Below are 27096 nucleotides of genomic sequence, written 5' to 3'. Positions count from 1 at the left end.
CTACATCTTTTCTTTTTAAAACTATACACTCGGGGAAAATCAAACATACAGAGAGCATCCAGGTCGCAAACAGAAGAAACTCTAGCCTTTTGGTTTTGGGGACTGCTATCCTCTTCGCAAGGTTAGCACGCATTGACACACATGGTTTAGTAGGTGTGGAAATTCGTCTGCTAACCTTGTGGATACGTGTGGCGTGACCAAAACGAACTCTTAAACACAGCACACTCATGCACACAAACACACACATTAGCGTTACTTTTACTATGTAAATAAGACGTAAACCTTTTTAAAATATGATCGTGATTTTTTTAAATAAACGGTTTATGACGTACAGCGAAAAAACTAATAATGTACATCGATGATTTTGAGACGAGAAATATTTATTGTGATGCAGGTAGTAAAATTGCAAACCCGAGGTATTGTATTCCGGATTTCGGATCACGAATCTTGGATCTCGGTTCTTGACTCCCGGTTCGTGAATCTTGGATCCCGGATCGCTGTTCTCCCGGATGCTGGAACTCGAATCCCGGATATCATGCTTTTTTATCAAGCTGTAAGTATTTTGGATCTCGTATATTGCGTCGATTCAAGATCTTTAAACTGTTGGGGCCAGCTATCGGTGGCGGATTAATCTGTGGGCAGAGTTGGCGGCTGCCACGGGCCTCGTCGGATAGGGGGCAGCACTGGACAGGGTGTGGGGGCATTCGTCAGCCAGGTGGCCCTTGTCGGCGTAGTTTGCCCTTCGGAGGCAAAGCGAAGGGATGTTGGGGATCCCAAGTCTTTTTAGAGTAGTAGGCATGGCCCAACCTGGGAAATTTGGTGTTCCCTCTACCGCTGATTTCGCATATCGTAAAACCGGTCACCACACTACCTTAGCTTGGAGTCCCTTCAGCTCTGGGCCTCCCGCAGCAGCTCAGTTTGCTTACTGTTAAACGTGTCGCTGCGACCAGCGGGAACTTGCCGGCCAAGGTAAGTAATTTCGGAGAACGAATTGCATCTAATATAGAAAAAAACAACATTAAAAAAATATATCTTTAGCTTAGACAATAAAAGACCATCAATGATTGTGCAAGATCCGAATAATTTATATTTCTTTTTTGTGAAGCTTGAAGAATTGAATTCATCTGCTGCTTAGTTTGTGCTGAACTTTTTTTTTTAATTTATTCGTACCATTTTTCCAACAAATCTTTGAAAATTTTCCACGGTGGTGTCCATATCACGGGCCGACCTAAACGTCCTGTCATTGCCACCTCAAGCTTTGCAGATTCATCCCCTGAATCGGTTTGCTCAGATGAGTAAGCGAGGCCGAACAATGCCAGAAATAAAAATAGGACCAAACACAGACGAAACTTCATGTTGGTGGTCTAATTATGTTTGGAGCTAGAACTGAAACAGTAACTGAAAATATTTCCGACTTTATAGAGCCATGTACTAGGAAGCAATCGAACGCTGAAGTATCTGTCAGTTTATTCAGTTGGTCTAGAATTTGTCAAAACATTTTGCAACAGAGTAAACAACACACATGCTTTACACAGCAGTGTGTCGTAATTCACACGAGATGTTGTGTGTTTTTTCCACGAATTGTGGCATAAATACAACCCTGTTGTAGTACAGAAACGCGATTGAATTATTGAATTTTACAACAGAATTTATTGGGTAAGGGTCATACAGAATCATACATTTTAAGCACTCCAAACATACAGTCATTCGTGTCAGCGTGTGCGATGCACTTTAAATCCAAACTGTTGGAGGATTTTGGTATAAGTGCATAATGCTTGATTGTGTGATCTTCGGATTATGACGACATTGTTTAGAGATCTCACAGGTCATGTATCCATATTTAATCATGCAGAAAATTAATCGTATCTTATCAGCACAAAATAAATATTACCGAAAATCAAATCTATTGTACAAATCTTCTCAGTTTGTATAACTTTTGTTACCCTGCCTGATCTTCAATTTGTGCAATCTAAGGACATCCTTAGCATCTTAAATCCTTACTAAAACGATGGTTTTGCTGTGTCTTGTTTGTTTAGTAAATATGGAATTAGAATTGCACCAGAATAACCAATAGCGCTGATTTTGTCACTCAAAATTCATGTTTTATTACCCCATAATTGGTAGATATCGCGGTGTAGGTGGCGTAGGATATTGTGTTGTAGTTGTAGTTGGATATCGAATGAACCAACCATACTTCTCTAAAAGCTTTCTTAAGTCAAGTCTGCGACCTTCCACTGTCGCCTCAAGCTTTGCGGATCCATTGTCAGAATCGGAAGACTGCTCAGCGGCATGATTAAAGTCGATCACGGCCAGGAATGCAAATAGGGCCAACAACACGCAAAACTTCATGGTGCAGTGTTTGCAGTGTTGTGGTTTGGTTGAAACTAAAACTGAAGCAGCCTTTGTAAGTGTCTCAGTTTTTATAGTAGCACGTATTTGTATCAAGAAGAAACTTGTGCGCCAGGTCGGTTGTGAATTTTGGGAAACCATTTGTGTCAACAGAGCATATAACACATCCGTGTTTGTAAGTCGTTAGCGTCAGCTAAGGAAACATGGGAGACTTCAGAAGGATCGAGCCAGAGTTAATGCCATCCACTTGCTATCTATGGAAAATTTTGGGTTAGAAATCTTATATTTTATTACTATTTTGGCACCAGGTTACTTAAGAAAAGTTTGATTCCTAAAAAAAAAGATGAGATAAGAGGACTGATTTTAGACTTCATATTTTACTTAAAACATAATAATTTATAAAAAAGCTCTTATTTTAATCGTATTAGGTTGCAGTAAAAAACAGAAAATTCAAGAAAGTCTCATATAAAACGGTCATTTTAAAACAAACGGACTGGCATCGCTAGCTCGTTGGTCACAAATGTCTTCAAATATTTGTTTTTTGTTTTGCTCGTACTGCGACTGTTTCTGGAGGAATTATTTTTGAAAATTCATTTTTTATAATGCACAGTACCACAACCATTCATAATATTGATATTTTAGTTGGATTTCATTTTCAATTTTTGAATAAAGAACTCAATTTTCTTCTTCTTCTTACTCACAAATATTTGTCATAAAGCTGTCATCTCACGATGACCGTACGCACGCCCGCCGTGCAGAGGAAAACAAAATCGAAAGAAAACACTCGAGAGACGTGAAACAAATACTCGGTAAGAAAAGTGTAAATTGTAAATGAAATTCACATCGGCTGCACGGTGTACCGATACGGTGCAACAGATTTCGCTTCGGTGTCTCACATGGCGCAAGTGATTTGTGCGGAAACGTATTCTCCTTTGCTGGTAATTACGGTAATACGGGAAACACCCAAAGAAGAACGCAAAGAAGAGTGTTGGTGGCGTTTTTTTCTTTCGTTTCTGTTGGTTCCGTGGTCTGTCCCGTCGTGTAGTTGTCGCTGCTTCTTTTCCCGTTGGTTTCGGTTTAGTCTGCCAGCTTGTGTATCCGTGTGTGTGTGTGTGTGTGCAAATGATTTCCCCACCCTCGCTCCCTCGACATAATTCTGCGCGTATCAGTCAATCAACATTTTAGTGATTTAAATGCATTGTTGTCGATAGTTGTTTGCAATATTTTGTGTAATTGTGGTCACGACGGTCATCATGCATCCATCGATCGAAACGCCCAAACAAGAGGAAAAGAAGTACAAAAAGTGGCACCGTGTCTTTGCGGTTGGTACGTGAGGTAAGGCGATGGACGGCAAGACAGACCAAAGTTCCACACAGTTCTGTTATTAAAACACATCAACATTTCACGCCCGCGGGCAGCATAAGAAGCAGCAGCCTGCAGCATTAATCGTCGCATAACTTTCTCTCCGGTATTTACCGGACATTCTTCCGTCGCTCCGGCGTGAGCGTGTGTGTGTGTGTGTGTATGTTTGCAGGAGGGTGTGCTGTTGAAAGGGGGTGTGGAAAATCATCAAACGGATGCAGATTGCGTCGTTGGAAAGGCACACAATTTATCATCAGAAGTTCTGCATCACAGGAACATCGTCAGCAAAGACCACTCTCACACACACGGGATAGAAAGGCTCTCGCTGCGTACTGCGATTGTATGTAGTGGTGAAAAACAACACTACTCACAGTAGAAGCAAGAACAAGAAGCGGGGTACCAACGGGCGACACTCTTCTCGCGCACGGTTCCGCGGCTGTCTGGTTTGGATTTGTTGTGTTTCCATTTCACTTACACACGCATCCCACAGGAAGTGGGCGACCGAGAAGCGCCTGTAGGAAACAAATGTACCTCCTGTGGGGTGGGCCAGAGAGAATCAATTGGAGAGGAGGCGGCGGCGTGGGTGAATTTTCCTCCCGATTTTCCACGGTGGTGTTGGTTTGTTGTTTTTCCGGTCAAACGAGAGGATAGAAAGAAGGAACACGGGTGTATCAGGTGCACGTACGTGTGTGTGTGTGTGTGGGTGTGTACACGCTTCTGTCTAATGGTCTTCCCGCACAGTAGGTAGGCGAGTAAACAAATGCTCCAAAAATAGTAGCAGCATAATTTTTATGCTCAAGCAACCCCATCGTTCATCAGTATCTTCCGCCTCATCCATCGGCGACCACACGTAGATCGTTGGTAGTGTTGAGAAAGATGCACATTTTCGTACGCTTACTTCTCTTTATTTTCGTTTCTACCTGGCAGGCTGACTGACTGGCTGGTTGGCTGTCTCCGCACTGGGATAGTCCCACACGGAAATCATCTGTGTTCGATCGAAGAAGACGCACATGGACGCTTGCTGTGGTTGGTTGGTCTTCCATCACTTCTCTGTGTGTAGTGTAATGGCAAACGAGCATTACATCGCCTACTAGATACCACCTTCTACCTCCTTCCAAGACGCCCGTTTGTGTGTGTGTGTGTGTGTGTGTAATAGCAGTAGACGGCGCGACCAAGACGACGACCCAATATAGGACGTGTGTCAATGAAGAATGCAGTTTTATTGCATTACCGTCGTCGCCGCCGACTCCGTGTGCGATGGTCGCTTGCGTCGCCGTAGTGATTAGAAACGAGCAACACACGTGAAACGACACCAAAAGAAAGCAAAAAGAAAAGAAAGAGCATCACTACTACCTTTTACGACCGCCATCTCAGTGTCAGCTATTGTTGTGTGGTGGCTGCATCTCGCGCGACCGGAAATCGGATGCAAGCAGTACCGTAAGAAAAAGACCTTTCCGATTCCTATGTTCTACTGGTGCAGAGGTTGGCAACGGGTAAGCAAAGGCTGCACGTGGTGTACTGCGCGGTCGTTGTGGTACCATAGTGTAAAAGTGTGTGCGGATCACCACATGCCGATGTGGTGATGCGCTCTGTGTCTCTTCTGCCTTGATGCCGGGATCCGGTCGTTCCGTCGTACCGTCGTACCGTCTTTCTTCGTCACATCCGCGCCGGTGCATTTGGTGTGAGGGTTGTGCAGATTCTTTGTTGCAGCACCTTTGTCCTGATGATTTTAGCTGCTAGCTGAACAGAAGGACCCATTCCGACGATTTTCTTTTCCTCGTCTGTGGCTGTCTAGTAAACCGGAAAAGAACACACACGGTTCAAACTGTTTGGCGAAGAAGTGTGACTTGTGCTGCAGTGTGGTGTTGTAGTATTGGATCCGCTTTACAACCAACTGGCAAACCAAGTAGAGCAGTAGGCGGCGAACGTGCAAAAAGTTATCGATAAAGCGAAATCAGTGAACACTTGGATCGGTTGGGAAGTTGGTGCGCATTTCTACACCTGCAAATAGTTTGCGTCCAACAAACTCAGAAGCAAAAGAAAGGTGTACGGTGCCGGTCACAGCTCTAGTAGCTCTATGGTGTGGTGTGTGCGTGTGTCCAGTGGGCATATATTTCGTTTGAGTGCTAGTTTTATTCTTTGCGGTACGACACGATGAATGCAGCGCCCGATTTTGGTACCACAATCCGGCAGAACAGTTCACCGAAGCATGACTTTCCGCTGCAGAATGGACCGAACCATCCGGGCGAGTACCAGAATTACATCGGCGCTGGTGGAGGCGGTGGTGGCGTTGGCATGGGAATGCAAAGTCAGCAACAGCAGCAACAGCAGCAGCAGGATTTGACCATCGATGGTATACCGAACAATTTCCCCCATCGACGATCGCGAGCGTCGAGAACGTTCAAGAATCCACCCCAACCTCACATGTGCATCAAGGAGCGTACCGTCGACGGGAAGGAGGTGTTCATCAACGTGCTCAGCTGGACGCGTATCGCCAATCCGGACAATCCGGACGCACCGATACCGCTGTATGGTGGCATGAAAGTGGGCAAGGTAAGACAAACGTCTCGAATAATTTTTTTGGGCGCGAGAAGAAGCTTGATTTTTTTTGTGGAAAGCGGGTCAAGCCTCATGTTGAGGAGTATTGATTTATGAGCATCATCATTTTGGGGAAAAGCTGCGCAAAAACATACAAAACATTCGCAACGGAGGGACGGACAAAGGAATGGAGAGAGAAATCCGTCTGGTCTGGTGTCGAAGCCGGAAGAAAATCCACGTACGCGCGCGCGCTTGTTCGTTTTATCATTACTGTTTTACTTAGTACAAGTACAGTACACTCGTAGGCATAAGTATAACCGCAACTTAACTTAAAAAGTATTGTGTGTAAAAGTATTTTAGTGAGGTAAAAATAATTGGATATTTCTTTTATATCAAATAGAATAGAATATTGGACTTTTTGCATAGGTCTGATTTAATTGTATTTATCCGCCTTTCTAAGTAAAAGTAAGTGACGGAGATTTCAAAACTCTTAAAAGGAGGATTTGAAACGTATAACATTCTTAACCATAAAAAAAAACAAAAAAAATATGTTAAAATGCTTGCAATATCTTCACAAGGAAAATATATAGAAGAAAAATTTAGTTTAAATGTGTACGAACAAATGTCGAAAAGAATGAATCGTTTTTTATCAAAATTCCAATATCTTGATAAAGACTCACAGAGGAGTTCTGAGAGCAGAAGTTTAAAAATGGAGAAACATCTTTTAATCATTTCTGCAATTGCAAACAATAGTGTATGTATTTATTTTTGACGAAACTAACGCTATGCAGTTAGCAGATTTTCATATTGCCTATGCTCAAAATCTGGCGTAACATTTTCTGTATGTTTAAAATTATTTTCCCTAGTGTAACCGTAAACAATATAAAACGTATTAAATGAAAACAAATAGTCACGGTACATGGAAATATTCTTTAATCTTCCGTTAGCAGTTACCTTGGTCGTTATTCAGCTTATTGAGCTGCTAAGATCAAAACAATTTCTTTCCCCCAATGATCTCTTTGTGCTTTGTGCTGAGCAATTGATGTCTTACGCTCATGTCTCTCCCCTCCCCCCCTCCCTCCATGAGTAAAAGGGAATTTCGCTTATTAAGATTGGTTGCATAAAACCATCAAAACACGGTTTTAGTTACTATTCGTCATAGTTACGAAACACCGTTAGAAAATAGCTAAAAAGGCAAGCGGGTAAAACGTTTAATCAGAGCCTCGCACATACATACACGCCCTGGACTGGACGCACATAAAACTTTCACAAACTCTTCATTTAGCATGGATACGGATGAATTAAACGAGTCGAGTAAGATTGGATTATTCGATCAGATGCGATGAAGAATCGATGCTTTAATTATGGTAGCAATTTGGGGTTTTTTGTTATTAAGCACTACGCATTCTAATCAGACACTTGAAGGTGATGCTTGAACGAAAGTTTTTGACTGACAAGGTATGATGTTTTAATTGTGGCAATTGAAGCTTCCGCAGAAACGGTAGCCTACCAAATGAATAGGTTTTCCTGTCAAATATGAGTTAATTGATCGTTTGTAAAAGTTCCCCTGCTAATTGTTGGGATTGTTACACAAATAATTTCTCTGTTTGGGAGAAAAAAGCAAAAGAAATCCTTTTAGTTTATAAAACAGTTTATTAACAAAGAAATTACCATGCCCCCCTGTCTGCGGTATGTCTACAAAAAAATGCGAAACCTAAAGCGCTGACCGGAACTAGCAGATTTTTGGAGGCGGTGGAAAAACTGGAACTGATCTACCTATTTTTGGGGGAGTAAAAGCGTATCTTGTGCGTAATTTTGTGTTTGCGGGGCGGAAGGGCTGTAATGTAAGCAAAACAGACCGCTGTGTGCTGTAACGTTGCAGCGAACGCGCAACAATTGGTCGCTAAAGTGGAAAGAGAAAATGGAAAAAATCAAAATTGAATAAATACCCCCACGCACGCACTAGGGGGAAGGAAGTGATATTACTACCGGTAACGGCGTGCGCGCAGTATGCAGAGAAATGAGGAAAATTGAAACTGAAAATGACACACAACCACAGACCACAGATTGTGGTGTGTTATGGTGCGAGTGGGCGCGAGGTTTTATTAGCGACCGAAGAAAGAAGCTCAAGAAAGCCATGCTCACGGCGAAAGAAAGAAAGAAAGAAAGAAAACAAAGATCCCGGGGTTGATAAAAGTGAAATTTAATGCTCTGTAAAGTTATGATGCTTATGCTCTTAGAAGTTGCTGCGCTACAAAGAGATTTGGAACGGTGATGGATGATGAATGGTCGGCGTGTGGTTGGGTCGCCGTCTGACCTGTTACCACACGACTGCTCCTCTTTGAGGGCTATTCCTAAACCGCAAAACACATCAACTGCACACAGTGCTCTACTGTACTATGGACGAATATTTCTTCTTTATTTCAAAGTCTTATCTGTTCCCTCATTTGCAGATACCACCCGGTAGCCCGAAAGCGCCACCTCTAGTCTATGCCGTGATGGCCAGCCCCGAGGTACTGAAGAAGGCTGGTCGTAAATGTCCTGACACACCGGTAAATACATAACGCAAGCATAAAGCACGAAAACACAACAGACCGTTCCGTGTCGTTTGTGGTTCTTTCGCGCTTATTGTGTGGCAGTTCTTTCTATATTTGCTCTCTCACTTTTTTTGCAATTCATCTTTTTTTAGGAACGAATGAATCTGGTCGATTTGATGTGCGAGTTTGTGGAGGCCATGAATCCTTCTTTGCATCTCTCCAGGTGAGTTTGGATCGAGTAAGGATGAGCTAGAGGGGCGGCACGACATCACAGTTTGGTGAAGTGTATGAGGCCATAATATTTTATGCTTCCACTTTGGGGCAGGATTGGTTTTTCGTGTTTTTTTTTTCTATATTTTTAAATTACGAGTCTTTCGCCATAAAATGTAACAGTTCTATACTTGTGATGGATTTGTGTGATTTTATATTTCTAAAGCTTGTTTTTATAAGAATGTTTACAGTTCTCAGCATAATTATTAGTGCACTTTTGTCTTTTTTTTCAAATTTAAGCCAAGTTTATACGTTACACGGACTAAGCGGTCATGGCCCGAGCTAGCTGTTGAATCTCATGGTCTTGTTGACATTTTTTTGGTCCAATGCTTAGCGTATATACTTTCAAATTCCGTATAGATTTTAATATTAGATCAGTTCATAAAACAACTTTTAAAATTTTAATTATGATACATTGAATAATAGCTTACGTTAACTATTAGTGCCTTTATTATGTATTTACTAATTCCGTTGCTTTTCGTTTTAGAAAACCTGAAATACTCAAGGATCGTGACTTGTCCGGTGAGCTGAAAGACGTGTGGAGTGCGGTACAGGCGTGTCGTGATAAGGGCCGTTCGGATAATGGTCCTCCCGAGAATCTAGTCGTGTACACCGAATTCGGTCCGGACAGTGCACCCAGCTACGAGCAAACGATACAGCAGCATCAGCAGCAACAACAACATCAGCAAAATCAGCTACAATATCAACAACAATACGATCAGCTTCCAAATTTACAAGAACAACAGGGCCGTTTTCCATTATCAGTTGCCTCGGCGCAACAACAGCCACAACAACAACAACAACAACAACACCATTACCCTTATCATCATCAACATCAAAGTGCAATTAATCACAACAACCACAACAACAGCCACTCCTCCGTACTAAGCAGTATTGAACAGCAGATCTCAACGATATCCGTTGCGGACGGTTCCAGTCCACTGGAAGGTACCAACGGTAGCATCACGTCAGCTTCCGCGAACGGTTCGAACGTCCTTCCCGATGAGATGATGCTAACGAAGGAAACCGAAAGTCTGAAACTGTCTTCTAGCAATGGTACGGCAAGCAAAACCAACGGAACCACACTGCCTAACACGGATACTGGTGCGAATGCGACAGCGCCGCCCCCCACAATGACCTCGTCCTCTTCTCCAACTGTGCCACAAACGTCACCGACAAACGCCAGTACGCCAGCATCGGTGATGCCTGCAAAAGAGCCGACAAAAAGCTCCTCGGGACACAACTTTTTTCCGATGTTTCGATCGTCGAAAAGTAGTAATAGTAGTAGTGCTAGTGGTACTACTAACAGTAATGGCGGCAGTAGCTCTTCTACCAACAACGGACAGCTAAGCACAGGTACTGGAGATAAACCTTCCGTCAATGGCGATTCAACGGCGGGATCCACTCCGACCGGTGACAATGGCACGCCGGAACCGACGAAAGCAACTAAACCGAGCAGTAAAAAGAGTGGATTAAACTTTTTCCGACGAAATAAATCATCGACGGACGCGGGCAGCAAGAAGGAACCGTCGACCCCAACCAAACAACCTCCAGCCGGTGGTGGTGTACTACCAACCGGAATCTCTTCCGCAACGTCCGCTCCTGCAACGCCGGCCGCAACTGGTGCAGCGGCTACCGGATCGGAAGCAAAACTGCAAACGCTTATGGATAATGATGCCATATCGCACGGAAATCATCGTGTTGGCCATCATCCCTATCATCTGGATAATGGTGGGAATGGTGGTAACGGCGCTGGAGATGGTGCTAATAGTGGAGGGTCTAGTGGAGAAATACTTGAAGCAAGTGCGGCCACTATCGCAGCAAAGTAATTAAGAACTGTAGGCTCATATAGCATTGACGCTAACAAACAGACATTAACGGATGTTTGTGTGCTAGGAGTGTGTATATCGAGCTAGGGCGCTAGCTCCTCCGTGGCATGTGATATTTTCGGCTGGGCAGGACCCTTCCTCCCTTACCTCTACCGGTTTTCCCATGCCCTTTTTCCCGCGCTACCACCCCGGTGGTTGTGGCGGTTGGTGGGAACTCGGGAAAAATGGTTGGTTTGATGGTTGATGATTTTAGTATTATTCACAGTCGATTCACAATCGAGGGAGGTTGGTTTCGGCATTAGGGGATAAATCTTGTTTCGGGTTTGCACGAATGTATGTGTAAAGAGATTATGTATGTAAGAATGGTCTGTGTGATTGAGGCGTGTAAATAGCAAGAGTGCCCCGAGTACCATCAAACCGGGCTCGGGAGCGGAAGTATTTGAGGCAAGGAAACATGCAAGAAATCATAAACGAATAGAGCAACTAGAGGAAATGTTTTAATACTTCTCCCATTTCTTTCCCAAGAACAAGGTATCGAACGTGTCGGTGAAACATTGCTCACACCTTTTTTTCCATCTCAGTAGAATTCGTTTTTGAATTGGGAATTTTTCTTTTGCCCGAAAACGTATTCAAATGGAGTACGTTCAGGCAAAATTAAAAATAGATAAATTCTATTAGTAAAATTCATCCATACCATAAGTAGCGCGCTAGACTTGTACTGCTCTAAACCGCTCCAATCCTATTACGGTATTGAAATAATGGTGCACCAGATATACCTTCTTCAGAACCAATCCAATTCTCGCTACTGCCATCTGATGTTTCCTGCTGCCGATGGGCGATACAGCATACAGCAGGATACAGCTAAATTACAACACAATCGATTTTAAAGTGCACACGGCTGGAAATAGATCAATGAATAATTAATAATTTTGTACCGTAAAAAACAGTCGTATCGTAAGCCGTATCTTACCGCAGTGCTTTTGCTGTAGAAGAGGGATGCTTAGGGAAATTCTTCCACCAATGAGGTGAGCTGTTCGGGTGAAAAGTCCCGATGTGCAGTATGTGGAATGTGACATAAAAAAACCAAATGATCGCTAGCATTTGGATAGGAAGGCAACAGTATTGTTGCTTGACTGCTTTTCTGTAGTGCGAACAGGTTTAGAATAGGCACACTTTTGTGTGCGTTTGAATTTTTGTGGGAAAAATTAAGCCGGTGTACCCTATAGTGCGTACAACCCGCGATGTGCTAAGTAAAAATGGATGGAAAAAGCAAGTGAACGATCGACAAGAGTCAATTTCCCGATGAATAAGGAACGGTCTATGATAATTGTTTGTTTAGCAAGGAATAATGAGTAAATCTTGCATGTCAAGTCGGAAGCGGGAGTGTGTGTGTATGTAAAGTATGTTAGTTACATTGATATTATCGATGATTGTTCTCGTTTAGGCAGCACGGAAGATTATGTGAAAGCGCATAGAATAGGCAAAGCGGGGGGGATGCTGTGCAACTCGGGTGCCCCTTTTTTCTACTTTCACATTCATCATCCGGCTATCATCGGATGGTTTGGATGGCTATCTATGCGGCTATGATGCTCCTTTTCTATTCAGTATCGGTATACACACACACTCATATACATATATACTATAATGTAATACATTTTGTGCAAAAACAAGGACTTACTATTTAAGCTACTTAAAGACGACGGAGAAAAGATGATGGACAAACTGTTCCGCACACACTTTTGCGACCAAAAGCACGCAGTTAGGAGGATATGATAGCGCAAAGACGAATGCGAATGCTGCCATTTTGTTTAGTCAATACACCACACTCATGTTCACTACATTAGTACGGTGTGGTAGGAAAAAACAATGTGAAAATTAAATGCAAAATCAAGCTACAAAAGCTTAAAATTATTAATTCATCGTTTAGTAGACGACATTCTCTAACGCGTTGGATGATACTGGGCCAAACATTGAGACACCGCCTAGAAAATTATCAAGTTTAAGTTTCCCAACCGGAAATTATGGGATTTGTACAGCTTTTGAGGGGTAGCATTGATACTGAACAGCGTTTTCCAGGAACAGGATGATCATTTGATCCTTCTACAACAAAGAAAGCAATTCGTGGCTTCTTTAAGCGTTCTGAAGTCAAGTGAAGGTTCGCTTGTGGCTCTAGTAATTGCGGGTAAATCATCGCTGTCGGCTTCTCTCCATAAAAAATTCTCAAAAATAATGGATTCCTTGGCAAGCTTCTTGATGGATAATCGCAGCGAATCGCAAGGAATCTTTGGCGTACTTTGACCGTGAAGCAAAATCCCAACCTCTTGTTAAATTAACAATTTTCCGTATGAATCTATTTGAATCTTCTGAAGTGTAATACTGATAAGCAACCTACTTAATCATTTTCGCATTGTTTTCCAGCCACACCCAGTAAAACAGAGGAAGTGTTTTCCACATTCAATTAAGTTTCCATTCCTCTAGAGACGACGACTAGCAAACGGAGTTTGCGTGGTGAAAGAAGACGTTTTCCTATCTCTCTTAGTTGCGTATAAAACTATGTAGAAAGTAGTGTTCGGAGTACGTTAAGCAAGTTGCGCATTAGAGCAGACAATGGTAGAGCAGAATAGGGCCGGCTGGCCATAGTCTACGAAACGATCATCATTAAAGTGTACTGATCTGGTGCTCCGAAAGGCAATGAGTAGTAAACCACGAGGCAATTGTAAAGTATTTCGTAGCTCTTCAAACCGTACTGATTTTTAAACAAACACGTAAAAAAATGGTATTTTAGCAAGCTTTTGAGCAAAGCACGAAACTTTCAAAAGTGATTAATGTGTTTGCTTATTTTGTGAGAGTGTATGTGTGAGGTTAATTTTTCTGATTAAGTTTAGCTTTTAAGTGATGAGTTTTTAAGTGATAGGATTAGCTAGAACGCATCTATTTGTTCCTTTGTATCGTTCGATGTATCACGGATTACACACACACACACACACATAAACAGACACACAAAACAAATCGGAAGATCTCAATTTTGGCCGTTTTGGTTAAATGAAAAAGACGATCGAATTTAGTTTGTCGCTCTCTTACTTTGGTGGTTGTGTCCTTGAGGCCACTAGAACGAAGAAGAAAACAAGTCTGTAAAAGGATAAATCTAATGACAGGTGTAAAACTGCCAGGTGATCGAATAATCTTTAGTCGACAGCCGGAAGAAACACACAAGTTTAAGCATCTTGCTAAGTTATATTATGGGCTCTTACTCCAAGTTCAACTCTTAGTCCAACTCATTCTCATTCCTCATTCATTTACTTCTAGGCAAGAATGTCTAGACGGAGACACCTAGTCCGTGGCAAGTGTGTGGTGTGCATCTTTCGTACTATTTAATCGTCAGTATAGAACCGAATTAGGGGATTAGCCGTCGTTTTGCCGTCGAGATAATATTGCAAGTGCAGTGTCGGTAGCGTTAGTAAGAGAACCCGTGATAGTAAGCATCGAGACGCAAGTATTTATTTCATTTAAATTCAATTTTGTACGGCAGCAAATACGAAAATGCAGGTGAGTGTGTGTGCGGAGAGTGTACGTGTGATTTTCTGTTCGTATTAAATCTGCTGGCACGCTGCCAAACGAGTTTTAATCACAATTGTTTAGATATATTTTAGCGCAAATCAAACGCATTAGCTAATATACTGCACACTCCAGCGACGATGTGTTTCAGGGTTTTTTACAGAAAAAGAAAAAAAAGGAATCGAACAAAATGGAGGAAAGTTTTGCGCTCGCTCTCTTTGTATTTTTCACACGCTTTTCTTTTTCCCCGGAAACGGAAATGTAGTTATGATTTGTGGTAAAGCATAAAAAGGGGGAAAAATACAAACACACAACACCACACGATTTGCAGTTGATCATAACTTTCGACGATATATGTGTATTATCGCGCACGCAGTACGTTTTGTGTCTAGTTTTCGTATGTACATCAACATTTGTCCCATTGCTGGTGCGTTTAAATTATAAAGAATCAAACAACAAGAAAAATCCACTATCAAGTGTATTCACGCTGATTTCGGCGGTATATTTGTTTATCTTCCACGCGAAACGTCCGAAAGGTATCTCGGTTTTACAGTACGAAAGGCATCACTTTCAAATTATCCCGGAAGCCATCAGTAAATTTTTTCATCACACCCGTGATCACCTGTTGCATAAGGTCGACCGGGCTCATGTCCGGTTTATCCTTAGGACTATCGTCTGATTGTACGGTTGGCGTTTCGGCGGATTCCTTCTGACTTTCATCTTCTTTGTCGGGTGCTGCAGTCGTTTGTTCCTTCTCTGCTTCTGGAACTGGTGCAGCATAGATAACGGCAAGCAGGCTGAATAACAACAGAACTATGCAACACTTCATTCTAAGTATAACTTGTACCGCTTTAAGTGAATAATGACGATTACTATTCGTCAGAAGAGTGATCATTTTATAGGCAACCCAACCGGGTGATTGTTGTGATATGACAACACCATAGAGCGCATCTGTTCATATTGACAATATTAAACATCGTTGTGAGATCATTTATTGATCTTTGATCTCCGATATTGCATTATAAAAAGTAAGATGTGGATTAACGCAAGCACAACAGTTCAATCAGGCTTTCGTAACCTTTCAAAGTCTTCCTCCAGGGTAGATTTCTAGACGAAGACCTGCTCCGTTGCAGATGTGTGACGTGCTACTATCGTGCTATTTAATCGTTAGCGTTTTAAATTCCTAAAACTTCAATATTGTGTAGCGCAAAGGACCTGTTAGTGGAAGCTCATCAATAATCTCATCGAAGAAAACTTACACCCCAAGCGGCCATGTCTTCTCTTCTCTTCTTGCCTTCTGTGTTAGTATACCGAATTTCTAGTAGACGTATATAATTCTCGGGTAATGAAATTAACCTAATTGAGCTTGCTAATTGTGACTTGAATAATCCAATGTCCATTAATCAGTCCTGCTTATATGGGAAGACAAGAGATCCGGTATGAGATTTACGATCAGACCGTGCATTCTATTAATTACAACCTTAACTGCTGCAACGGTTATTTGTGTGAGCCTGTCTTAAATATATTATCCTTCCCGTTGAATGTCATGCAGCACACAACATCCTTGTATGACTCTTTCTCCAGAACTTTGAACAATGTTCTTGCATAATTATTCTTTATTCATCTCATTCAAAACATTCATATCAGTTGCAAAGAAACAATTTATTTACATTCAAGCCTCATACGTACGTTGGCTAACATTTTCGAAAGCCTTTATGCACCATCTGCTAAAGCAAGTCAACCGTTTACACTCTCAGGAAATCGAACGCACGCCGTGAAAACTCCCCACCTATTCGCCATCCCGAGTTCCAGAAGTCTCCCAACATCCCGGTGGCACCCGTAGCTAATCGGCTGATGTCCGCCATCGGAGAGTAAGTGCTACCTTCAGCGGTTCCTGCCGGCGCTACCTCTGGACTCTTCTGTTGTGGTGCGCCACTGACCGGCCCGGTGCAAGATAGCATCAAAAGAAGCGCGCTCATCGTCAGCAAACACATTATCGTTGATAGCTGCACTTTACCCATCCCGGTGTGTAGTTTTACTTCCTCGCGGTAATGAATACACGACTCGCAAGGCTGTCTGGATCTGCGGATGGATGGTGTAACGTTTGGTGCACGTTTGTAAAGCAACTACTGCGCCCCGGACGATCAACTCGAGCCATCGACACTGTTACTAGGTAGGCACGCTCTCGTTGCAATGACTCTGCATGCTTGTGGATTGCATTCCGTTTGAATAAATAATAAATTGACTGCAAATAGTTTTTCCTTTTTGCGCGTTTGTACTGCCCGTTTGTTACAGGGCAGAAAGTGCAGCACGACTGTCAATGCGGGAGGAAGAAACAGCTGCCACAACTACGCGATGCACACGTTGCATTGCATGGTTACCGGTGATTCCGGACTAACCGCAAACGGACCGACCGCGTATCGAGTGCACTTGACATGGGCACACCCAACCGAACGATGATGATGATGCTGCTACTGCTACTTCTATTGGTATGCAAATTTTTCACCTTTGTTTCTTTCTTTTTCGTTTTGCAAATAACTTTCGCTTCCAAGGACCTCGGTGCAAGGGGTACCATTGCGTGCGTGTTACACCAATACGTTTTGCGGCAACGTATGGTAGAATTAATCGGTTTTACAACGTGTGTAAACTTTACTAGTGTCATCATTACTGTTGGTACGTTGGTAGTTGTGGATTGGACTGTTGAGGGAAGAATATGGAACTTTTACTACCTTTTCGCCGCCAGCGAAGGTCGCTAGAATTTATTAGCAATTGTAGAAATAGTTTCGTGCTGTGCATGTGCATCATGTAATGTAGGTGAACAGTAGTGGACATTTGTGGTAATGTAGGTCGGTTAGTTGAAAACGTTACTTTGTAAAAGAAGTTGGAAGGGGCTTTTGGATCATTGGCAATGTTTTGTGTGATTAGATTAGGAGGAATCGGTCCTCCTTTTGGCGCATCCACGTAAATGTTTATAGTGATTTCAAAATATTATGGCGCGAATTATTTCATAGCGACATCTGCTGGGAAACGACAATATAACAGTAAAATACTTAGTGCTGATCATAACAGAAGAACATTAATTTAAAAGCAAACCACTAATTATTTCATACAGACATCTACATCATCTTTAAAAGTTCCGATGGTCGTGTCTGCGTTTTATGTACATAATGTTTATTTAATATCGTTTGAAGAAGTTTCCCATTTGACTGCGCCAATGTAAGCAACTTAAGATACAAGAAAATCAGATCAAACTATAACGATAAGCATTAAATCGATTTCCCAACCCTTTAGTTGGTGGGAAAGCGTGTCCCGTTTTCGTGTGGAATAGTATTTTCCACACTTTCTGCAAACACTTGGGCCACAACAATGACACACAGAACTGCTATTATTTCGCTTCGGTTTAATTTATCTCACCGCACCGCGTTTCAAGCTGCATACGCGAAAGACGAATGGCGCCAGGAAGTGTCGTTTTATTTTTCCACCAACCCCAAGCCCTGACTTCGTCTCGGGAATGCTAGTGCACGTGGCAAGCATAAATCCTGGTTCCTTTTTTTTTGCCACCCGAACGGAGCGAGGTTTTGTAGCGAAAGCTGCCTGTGGAACTGTGCATTACCCGACGGGGAATGTATGTGAGACGTCCAGTAGTGCCTTTTCCTTTTTGCCAATCTTTGTGTCGCTTTTTGGCACCGTTTTTCAGTTTCCGCAAACCGGATTGGTTTTCGGTGGGAAAATGTTGCCGCAGCAGCCTTACCAATATGGAAGGAAACAGAAGGAGCACAAGGAATGCCTGGACAGAGACATTGTTTGCCCGGTCTGGTGGACGGCTCAGTGAAACGACGTATCGTGACAAGCGAATGGTAGAAGCTATCCGGGGGTTTAGGTGGCTTTGCCCTTGGATGACCCTTTTTCCCTTCGGTGGTCAGTTCGGGTTGAACTTGGCATTCCTTGGCGAGGGTTTTTCTTTCTTCTTTCTGCTCTCCATCAGTCCGCGACGTTGGACGTTTTAAGGGATTTGATTAGGCTTAGGGGTTTGCATGCGGGTTAGAATCCCTGGCATTCAAGGAACAAGGATCGAAATGGGCACAATGTTACTGTGTTTCGTGCGAGCATTGAAAGGATTGAAAAGCGGGTTCGTTTTTAAAAGCATTTTAATCCATGAAAGCGTTCCACTGCAATCCGTTGCTTGCATGTGGCACGCTGAATAGAACTCTTACCTTAGGTTATTCAGGCCTTCAATGGAGGAGCATGTGTATGTGGTTTTCTTTGCTTGGACAGGTTTAGCGTTAGCTGGAGTTATAGAATCCCTTTTTCTGCTTCTGTAAGCATTCCGTTCCAATGTACACTAAACGCAATCGTACTACTCTTGACCTGTGTGTATGTGTTCGGGTGGTTTGGAATTTAAAACAGAAGCAATTAATAATTGTCACGATATAGAAATAAAGAAGCTTTTAAAAATAGTTCACGTGCCTTCCGACTGCCGCAGCGAGCTGCTACAGCTGCCACTAAAAGGTAACGGCATCCACTGGCCACCCACGAACGCCTCCCTCCTCAACGAGAGATATAAGCTAGCCCCCGCAATACCTTTTCAGCACGTGCCAAAGTGCTGACGATGAGGGTGTTTTCGGTGCCATTTCCCCCCATCCCACAGGACAGGAAGGCTTTGCCAGTTTTGCCGCAGTGGAAACATTTCAACAATGTGGCCTGTGAAGGGTGTGAGCCACAACTTTGATTCCGCTCCCCAACTGTGCTTCCTTCGCGAGCCCAACCACACAAAGGTGTAAGGGTGTGTACGGTCGATAATTAAGCCATCGCACCATTTTCTGCGAATTCTTCTGTGAAAAGGGGACGTTCTGTGTACTTACCACTGTGTGCGCTGTTACCGCTCAGTGTGCGCTAGTGTATTTGAAAAGGGAAAATGCACGCCAACGGACCCATTTTTAAGTAAATAATGTCATTTTATTAACGTAGTTTTGAACGATTGAATGCTTCACACATTCCAGTGAAGTGCTGCGCTTGCTGTACGACTGCCGATCGACCGTTGTTTTGTTTTCTCACTCGTTCGGGACACTTTTCTTATGCCAAATTTTCACTACTTTAGGTTTAGCATGACTTTCATGTCGTTTTTTTTTTGCATTTTTGTGGTGTTTTTTTGTTGTTGTTGTTTGTTTTGTTTCGTAGCGTAATTTTCAGCTTGCTCTATAGTCTATGAGCTCTTTACTTTTTTCTTAAATTATAATTTTTTGTATGTTATTTTTTTAATAATTTTGTTTCATTCTATTATTTTTCATAAGTATTTATGTGTTTTTTTATCTTTTCAGTTCCATCTTTTGTATGTCTTGTCTATTCGTGTGTTTACTTTACGTTTTTCGTACATCTTTTTTTTCTCGTTTGATCTGCACCTGAATTTTAAGCATCCTTTTCGCTAATGCAATAGTTCTAGCTTTATTATCGTAACAACAGTGTGCCGGTTTGTTTTTGTTATTGGTAACATTCATTGTATACATTGCGTTTGTTAGTGTGTTTTTTGGTTGGTTGTAATAACAGCTACAAGAGCCTCATTGCTTACGTTGCCTGTTTATATTTACAACTGTTTCTTCTTGTTTTTTGTTTCACTTTATCCTTTCTACTTACATCTAGCTTTTAGCATTTTGATTTGATTTAGTTTTTTTTTAATCTGTATGTGTGTGTGTGTGTGTTTTATTAAATGGAAATATCTATCATGTGGTTAGTTGAACTGTATTTGCATCTTATTAATATAGCCATCACATATAAAAATGTAATCAAACAAAGCACATTACAGTACACATTTACAACTATCACATCACATTCGGTTTGGTAACAATACGAATCGAAACTACGACGCTATTAGCGGTAAATAATCTTCCATTCCTTGGTTGGAAGTGAGCCGATGGAACCATCACGTGTAAGCAATATTTACATCGCTATCGGTCCTAATGATGGTGTTTAACAACTGCCATTATAAAACATGCATCCAAACTTTGCTTAACATCGCTAAATTAAATAACGCGCTCGCTCGTGTGTGTCTGTATTTATCTGTGTATGATTCATCATGCCAATCTAATTGGCGCATAACAAATAGAGCTTTGTTTTGATTTTGTTTCATGTTTGAGTATTAGTAACCATAATAATAATAGTTATAAAAGAAAACTGCAGGATACTGTTGTCCTTCATGCTTCTTTTGTTTGTTGTATTTTCATCTGCAGAGAAGCTGTGAAGTTTTTCTTGCACTGCAGTTTACACTACCCGGTACGGAACTTGTTTTAGCTTTTTTTTTTTCGTAACGACAACGACGATTTTCGCTTTAGACGCTTTCATTGGATGCTTTTTTATCGTTTATCGTTACCATCTACACACCTTCATTTCGTGCCTTATTGGAAAGCTTCTCCAAAGATCTATCATGAGTATGTGAATGATTGCGTGGTTTCGCTTTTATTTTAATTGCATGATTTTAGGCTTTCGTAAGGCAATGTAATGAGGGCTTTGCATGTTGTTTTTGTTTGCTTGTTTAATGTGCAATTAACTTAACTTGTTTTTGCTTTTTAACTATTCATAACGCTTTGCTTTTGATTGAGTTGCATTTGCAAAATTTTACAGCTCTTAGCAGTGCTTCCTTTTTTTTTGTTCTCTTCTTTTCACTTACTTTCACTTAATAAAAGCTTAAGTACACATCTTTTTTAGCTTTTTTCTCTATTTCATAGCATTACATTGAACCAGCTACAAGCTAGTAAGCAAGTGTAGGATGTTTTCTATGTTTTCATTTACAACTTTCAATGATTGTTTGACTACTACGCTGGGATAAAAGCAACAGTTAACAGCTTAACGTTTCAGCATTGGTTAGACTGATTTGTTTCACAAATCCCATACGTGCCTTTTTGGTTCGCATATTTAGGAGTGTTTACTTTATTTGGCAGAAAATGGAAATTGTTCATTCGTGTTAGGACTTTTCTCCTCTCACTCGTTCCTTCTATCTCTGTTTCTTATTTTTTCTCTAAACTTTTTTCTTACACACACAGAAAGCTCTCAGTGGTTCGATTGTAGAGTGTTTCGGTGCAGTATAATGCTCATAAGCTTTAAATGTCGCGGATTTCTTTGTCACACGTTTGAGACTGTCAAGTGCTGAGGGTTCTGCAAACTTGAGGGAAGATACTTATCGTTCGCTATCATTTCAAGCAGTCCTGATTGTCCTTCGAAGAGTTAGAATAATGTTTAGAGCATCTTTCTGAAGGTGAGTGTTATTGCAAAAATGTTATCAAAAAGGCAAACAGAAAATCGTCTCATATCATCTGTAACGAAGACTTTGATAGATTAAAAAAATCACAGTGGAAGCAATCGGCGTTTCACATTTATTGCAAGTAATAATACACAAAAGTCGCTCAAATATGAAAGCTTTAAGCTTTAAGTGACTAGTTCTTTTTATCGCTAAATTTCTACGCCAGTGTTCCAATGTTTGGCAGTAAAATTCTAATAAAAGAATCATAAATTCAGCGCCCCATACTCATTGATATGGAAAACTACTCGCCCCGTAAAAGCGCCCATTTGTTGGAGTCATGTGTCTGTGGCGTTTTTTTGTTGTTGCTGCCCATTCTCTTTCTTTTGCAGCATCTAGCCCGACTGGTAGGAAATGGGTTCAATTCAAAAGTGATCCATTTTTTACAACGCCTCCCTTCCCAACAATCCGTGTGCAAGGATAGTGTGAGGAAGGATGTGATCGCTTCGCCAGCACCAATGCGCGCGACACGTTATCATCATTTTCATCGATATTCTTTGCTGCACGTTCTCATGTCGGCCTGCCTGGGAGTCAGCCGGTGCAACGACCAATTGGAGCAGCATACAAAATTCAACAAGTTTTTTTTGTTATTTATTTCCATTTCATTTTCCCACTGGAATTCGGATTTTGTGAGTGGGGCTTTAGGCATTTTTTTTGTTAGCTTCCCACAACCCCACGACGATGACGAAATCTTTCGTCGGGTGAATAATTGAGCCTTTCCTTGATGTTTCCTGAAGCGGGAGCCTTTCACTTTCCTCCAAAAATATGAAAGTAGCAAGAACGAGAGTTTTTGTTCCAACATTTTGTTTTTGTTTCAACTTTTATCCCGCTGGGAAAAGAATACATCTTTCTATAACGCCTTGTTACACAATGCGCCGTATGTGAACCGAATTTCGAAAGGCTGACGAACATGATCGTATCATTGACAATGGCAAGCGAATGGCCACCGCCGTTGTTGATATGATATGGGCAAACTTATCAAGTATTCGGCGTTGGTACTACGGCTCGCATCCGAGGCACCGGGGTGGGAAGCATCGGGCGTGATGGTAAAGCGTACTGCGTTCCTTTCCTTTACTGTGGTCACCACGGGGAACGGTAATTTGTAACAATTTGTACACGACGCGTAGAACCAACTCCCAGCGGGCTGTCAACCGGTGTCGAACTGAAAAATTGTTCCCATATCGATTACGGGAAGTGAACCGTGATTTTGGAGCTATGTGGGCATGTGTTGTGAGGGTATGTGTGTGATGCTTTATTGATTTATTATGAATCGTGCGTAGAGATTCGTAAAGATTGTTGCTGTGAAGGGATTAGCATTTGCTTTAAGAATTAAGTGAGGATTTTTTACAGTTGTGATCAAAAAAATATTATTCTTAGCAAAAATATTACTTAAAATGAAAGTAATTTTCAAATTCTATGATTTTTAAATTATTTGAAATGTGATTCAGCGACACAAATTGCTTACATTTTTGTGCTCTTCACATTTTAAAATTATAGCACAAGAAACTATTTTTACCTGAGTCGAGAACTTTGAATTATAATTCTTTTAAGGCAAAAAGTTGCTTCAGATGAACTTATCCTCAGTTTACTGAGTGTTTGTTGCAACACAGATTTATACAATTGCATTAAGGGATCGTTAATGGCTTCATCTATTACACTTTTATGACCAATAGTTACCCAAACAATATTCTGTTGTGATCGTTAATGTAATCCCTTACTGAATATGGCGTTTAAAACGCTCCTACAGTACTTTTGTGTTAAATTTATTAGACTTCAAATATTTTTTTTCCTTTTCAGTTTAACAAAGTAAAAATTTAAATTCAACAAAGAGAAAATACAGCTGGTGTAAAGTGTGAAGGGTTTTGTTTTATGTATTTAATGCTCTTACTTTTGATGGTACAATCAAAAAACGATTCTAAGTTTATTCTTTTTTCATAGGCAAATTTTACATAAATTCAAGGAGAATTAAGTAATCAAAATGAAGAGAAATGTATTGAAAAAAATTGTTTTGCCAGTCCTTACTTATTAAACAAATAATCAAGTCGTTCTTAATGAATAAAAATATGACCATTATTAAATGCATAAGGTCAATCATTTAATGTGTAAATCATAATTTTACAATTTTACTAATAAGCCAGAGCATACCGGAGATGACCAACTGGAAAGCTGTAGTAATGTCCAAACCAGCCAAAACACGTATTTAATGACTCCTTCCCTCAGAAGCTATGTTTAGCTACAGTTTCCGTAATACACTTCAAACCTGACAAGAAGTTTTTATCATTTTTTCACTATGTGAGGATGTGTTAAGGATAATCAGTGATAAAAATTTCAGTGATAATCAGTGATTAAAAACGAACTTTGTGCATTGAGAATATTGTGTTCCTTTTTTCCAATTAAATAGAAATAAGAGAAACATGTCTGATGAAAAATTTGAGAAAAAAGTACGTTAGAGATCAAGCTGTAACTAATGTATTTTGCACTAACTAATATTCGTTACAACGAACAGCAAAAAAATACATGATTTACTAACTTTCAAGAAACACGAAGCTGAAATGAAAATTGTAACAATTCCCATCCCAATTCACCATTCATTTCAGCTCCACTTCGCAGTGGTAATCGCTACCACGGTGCGTAATAACCCAAGTGAGTGATTAATGAAATTACGAAATCAATTTCCCGGTTTTTGCTCGCGCACCGGACACCGGGCGCCCGCTTACAGTTGGGCTGGAAATTTGTCCAACCTTCAACCGCAAGAGCCAAACGCTGTTTGTTGTTTTGTGCGCAATTTCCATCTCAAGACTACTCTTGGCTTGGCTTTCCAGCGCTCGGCGCTATAAAAACGAAAAGTTATGCTTAATCACAAATCGTCCTCGGTTGGCTGAAGCTTCCGTGAGAAAAGAGAGGAGGGAGGAGGGGGTAGGGGGGGGGGGGATGATAAAAACCCCCATGGCCTTCGAAAGCATCGCCATGTTTCAAAGTCGATCTGTGCGTTTCGGGTAAGCGAGCAGTATGGAACGGCCAACTTTCTTGTTCGGTTTTCGTGGCCACAACGAGCTGGTTAGGGAAAGCAGAGGATGTATGGCGGGTGAATCCTTGGCAGTATTTAATTTAATTTTCTTTCAATGATTGTTTCGGGTAGTGTTTCGCAGCATTACGTTCGAGTGTTTGCAGAATCCACAACACACGAACGGAAAATGGAAGCGTGCACGGATGTGATTACGCCAAACGTGTTGCGAAAGAAGGGGTTTGATGGAAATTATTATTATTGTTCGAAGGTTTCCAGCGCCAGCTGTTGTTTTCTGCAACCATACGAGCAGCAAGTTCTGTGGTTTGGTACGCCGCATGTCCCACAGGTCCGACCAATTTGGAAACAATTTTCCCTTTGTGGAGTTCGATGGAGACGCCCAGTGCCTCGTAAATGCGTGGAAAACAGTGAACCGTCGTCCTTCGATCGTACCGTAGCCGGGATGGAAGTGTTGATAGTTTTCCCATTTTCATAAATGTAATGAATATTTTTACTGTACTTTAGTGTTTGAAACGGGTTTGGAAAAACAACAAAACAAACACATTGCCAATCGGTTAGAATGTTCGACAAACAAACAAAACCATAACTTACAGGGAAGGTTGCAGAATCGTGTGGGAAAACAAACACGTTCCGTAGCGCTTATTGTAATAAGAGATGAAACAACAATATTTTATCATGATTGTGTTGTGTTTTCCGGACAGCTGAACCTACATAACACCGCTTGTTGTGAGTAAATCAACGTGATCAATTGCTTTGTTTGTGTGCTGTTCATACAATTATATGAACTCAGGTACGCCCAGGTACAGTGTTTGCCACAGAAAGATGTAACATTAATTGCAAAATGAAATTATTTAATGCTTAAGATGATGCTTTTATTAGCACTATTGATGTTAAATACATGTGCATGAGTAGCTTAAAATATTAAACATTAGAAGGAAGGAACACTGAAAAATGAAAATAATACCTATTTAAGGAAAAAGTTTAGGAAACGTATAGTATAAAACAATAGCTTAAAAGAAAACATAAATAAGGGAAAAAATGTAAAAAAACTCAAACTTAATTTGCTCATCTTTTTCTCTGGCCAACACGGAACAAATTTATGGGCGACACACTATAATTGCCTTATTTGATACCGCAAATTGATTAAAGCATAATTGCACAACCTGCAACCACGGGTGCACGTCCGAACACGACAAAAAAAAAAATGGTTTGTTATTGTAAATTATACAAACCTAATTATTTATCTGACACGTTGTCATTGTGTCACAAGGGTAGATACGAGCGGTCCTGTGGTTCGGAATGGCAACCATTTTCCCCATTTGATAACGATGGCTGCACAAACGAATCGTACGTCACCATTCGGACCCATTCGCACCAACACCCTGCACACAATTGCAACAGCATAGAAAAGCAATTAATCGGAATTTTCCATTTTCTCGCTTGAATTGTTCCATGGAAGAGTGACAGTCTGCAGCCAGCCGGTCGCCCGGGAGTGGATGGTTGGGTTTTCAATCTAGCGTCACGGGCGCTAGTCACTGAGAAAACACAAAAGCACAGAGACACACTCACACTTTTGTGTACAATGGATGAATGACAAAAAAAAAACAAGAATTCCCCATTGCTTCGTTCATTGTGTTCCCGCAAACGATAAAATGCACAACTAAGCAGCCCGAAAGGCGGGCGATTGGCGGACGAGTGGCCTTCATATGCCCGTCAGGGACCTTGCTGCAATTGTCGTCGAACCCGCCGGTAACCCATTGTCACTTGCGTGTGTAGTCTGCATCGCATCAGTTTTATGCATGTGTGAGCAGCACAAAATGAAGCGAGTTCTTCCCCCATTTTGTGGGAAGCGTTAAAGTTTATTGTGTGCCGTTTTATGCTTCGGGCCGTTTCAAGCTTCGATGCTGCTGCATGAAATGAAAGGTACACCAAAGAGTCCCCCCCCCCCCCCCCCCCCCTTATCGTTGAGCTCAATGATCCAGTGTGCGCTTAAGCGAATGGATGATAAAGTGCAACGGGGTGCAACAGTCATAACGATTCAGCAGAACACTATTTCGTCCGTCTGCTTTGCAGCAGCTTTCCAGCTGGGAAACTTGTTTAGAGAAAGGCTTTTACCACCTTTCGTCTGCATAGATGGAGCACGGGTGGGAAAAAAAACATGGCACAAGGATCTGAATCTCGCAACTTCCCGAGGCTCATGCAAAATCAATTTCCTTCCACCCCGCGATCCATCACCCTGGTCAGCGTTTGCAGCCGCCCCCGTTTGCTGCCGCACGGTGGAATTGGTGTGGAAAATCGAACAACCGTTGCATTGTGCAACCCTTGGTGGAGTTTTTCCGTGAA

The 27096-nt window shown here is 41.5% G+C and overlaps 6 protein-coding genes across 7 annotated transcripts in view; 3 read left to right on the top strand and 3 right to left on the bottom strand.

The window, feature by feature from the left end:
* The window catches only part of LOC126563291 (40S ribosomal protein S24), a 478430-nt gene that overhangs the window by 29936 nt on the left and 421398 nt on the right, over positions 1–27096 (top strand). The gene's annotated exons all lie outside the window — the stretch shown is intronic.
* Positions 1–27096, bottom strand: part of LOC126563401 (U6 snRNA-associated Sm-like protein LSm2) — a 507910-nt gene that overhangs the window by 59599 nt on the left and 421215 nt on the right. The gene's annotated exons all lie outside the window — the stretch shown is intronic.
* Positions 1–27096, bottom strand: part of LOC126561488 (uncharacterized) — a 581387-nt gene that overhangs the window by 290902 nt on the left and 263389 nt on the right. The window lies entirely within an intron of this gene.
* LOC126563452 (H/ACA ribonucleoprotein complex subunit 3) overlaps positions 1–27096 on the top strand; it is a 334268-nt gene that overhangs the window by 242564 nt on the left and 64608 nt on the right. The gene's annotated exons all lie outside the window — the stretch shown is intronic.
* Positions 5850–10885, top strand: LOC126561841 (putative mediator of RNA polymerase II transcription subunit 26). Its single transcript, XM_050218174.1, has 4 exons — positions 5850–6264; positions 8703–8801; positions 8939–9009; positions 9544–10885. Exons 1-4 carry the CDS (start codon positions 5866–5868, stop codon positions 10883–10885), a joined length of 1911 nt encoding a protein of 636 aa, XP_050074131.1. The 5' UTR covers positions 5850–5865.
* LOC126563408 (uncharacterized) lies at positions 14988–15269 on the bottom strand. The gene has a single exon (XM_050220048.1). It carries the CDS (start codon positions 15267–15269, stop codon positions 14988–14990), a length of 282 nt encoding a protein of 93 aa, XP_050076005.1.

The sequence above is a fragment of the Anopheles maculipalpis genome, chromosome 3RL, assembly GCF_943734695.1.
Source record: "Anopheles maculipalpis chromosome 3RL, idAnoMacuDA_375_x, whole genome shotgun sequence".
Lineage (NCBI taxonomy): Eukaryota > Metazoa > Arthropoda > Insecta > Diptera > Culicidae > Anopheles > Anopheles maculipalpis.
Note: the sequence above shows the minus strand (reverse complement) of the source record. Positions and strands in the feature narration are given on the sequence as shown.

Bases quoted from the DNA above. Each gene is read 5' to 3' on its own strand.
- LOC126561841 (XM_050218174.1), top strand. From the start codon at position 5,866: ATGAATGCAGCGCCCGATTTTGGTACCACAATCCGGCAGAACAGTTCA. The intron at 6,265-8,702 runs GTAAGACAAACG...CCTCATTTGCAG, and splicing joins GTGGCATGAAAGTGGGCAAG to ATACCACCCGGTAGCCCGAA. The intron at 9,010-9,543 runs GTGAGTTTGGAT...TTTTCGTTTTAG, and splicing joins CCTTCTTTGCATCTCTCCAG to AAAACCTGAAATACTCAAGG.
- LOC126563408 (XM_050220048.1), bottom strand. From the start codon at position 15,269: ATGAAGTGTTGCATAGTTCTGTTGTTATTCAGCCTGCTTGCCGTTATC.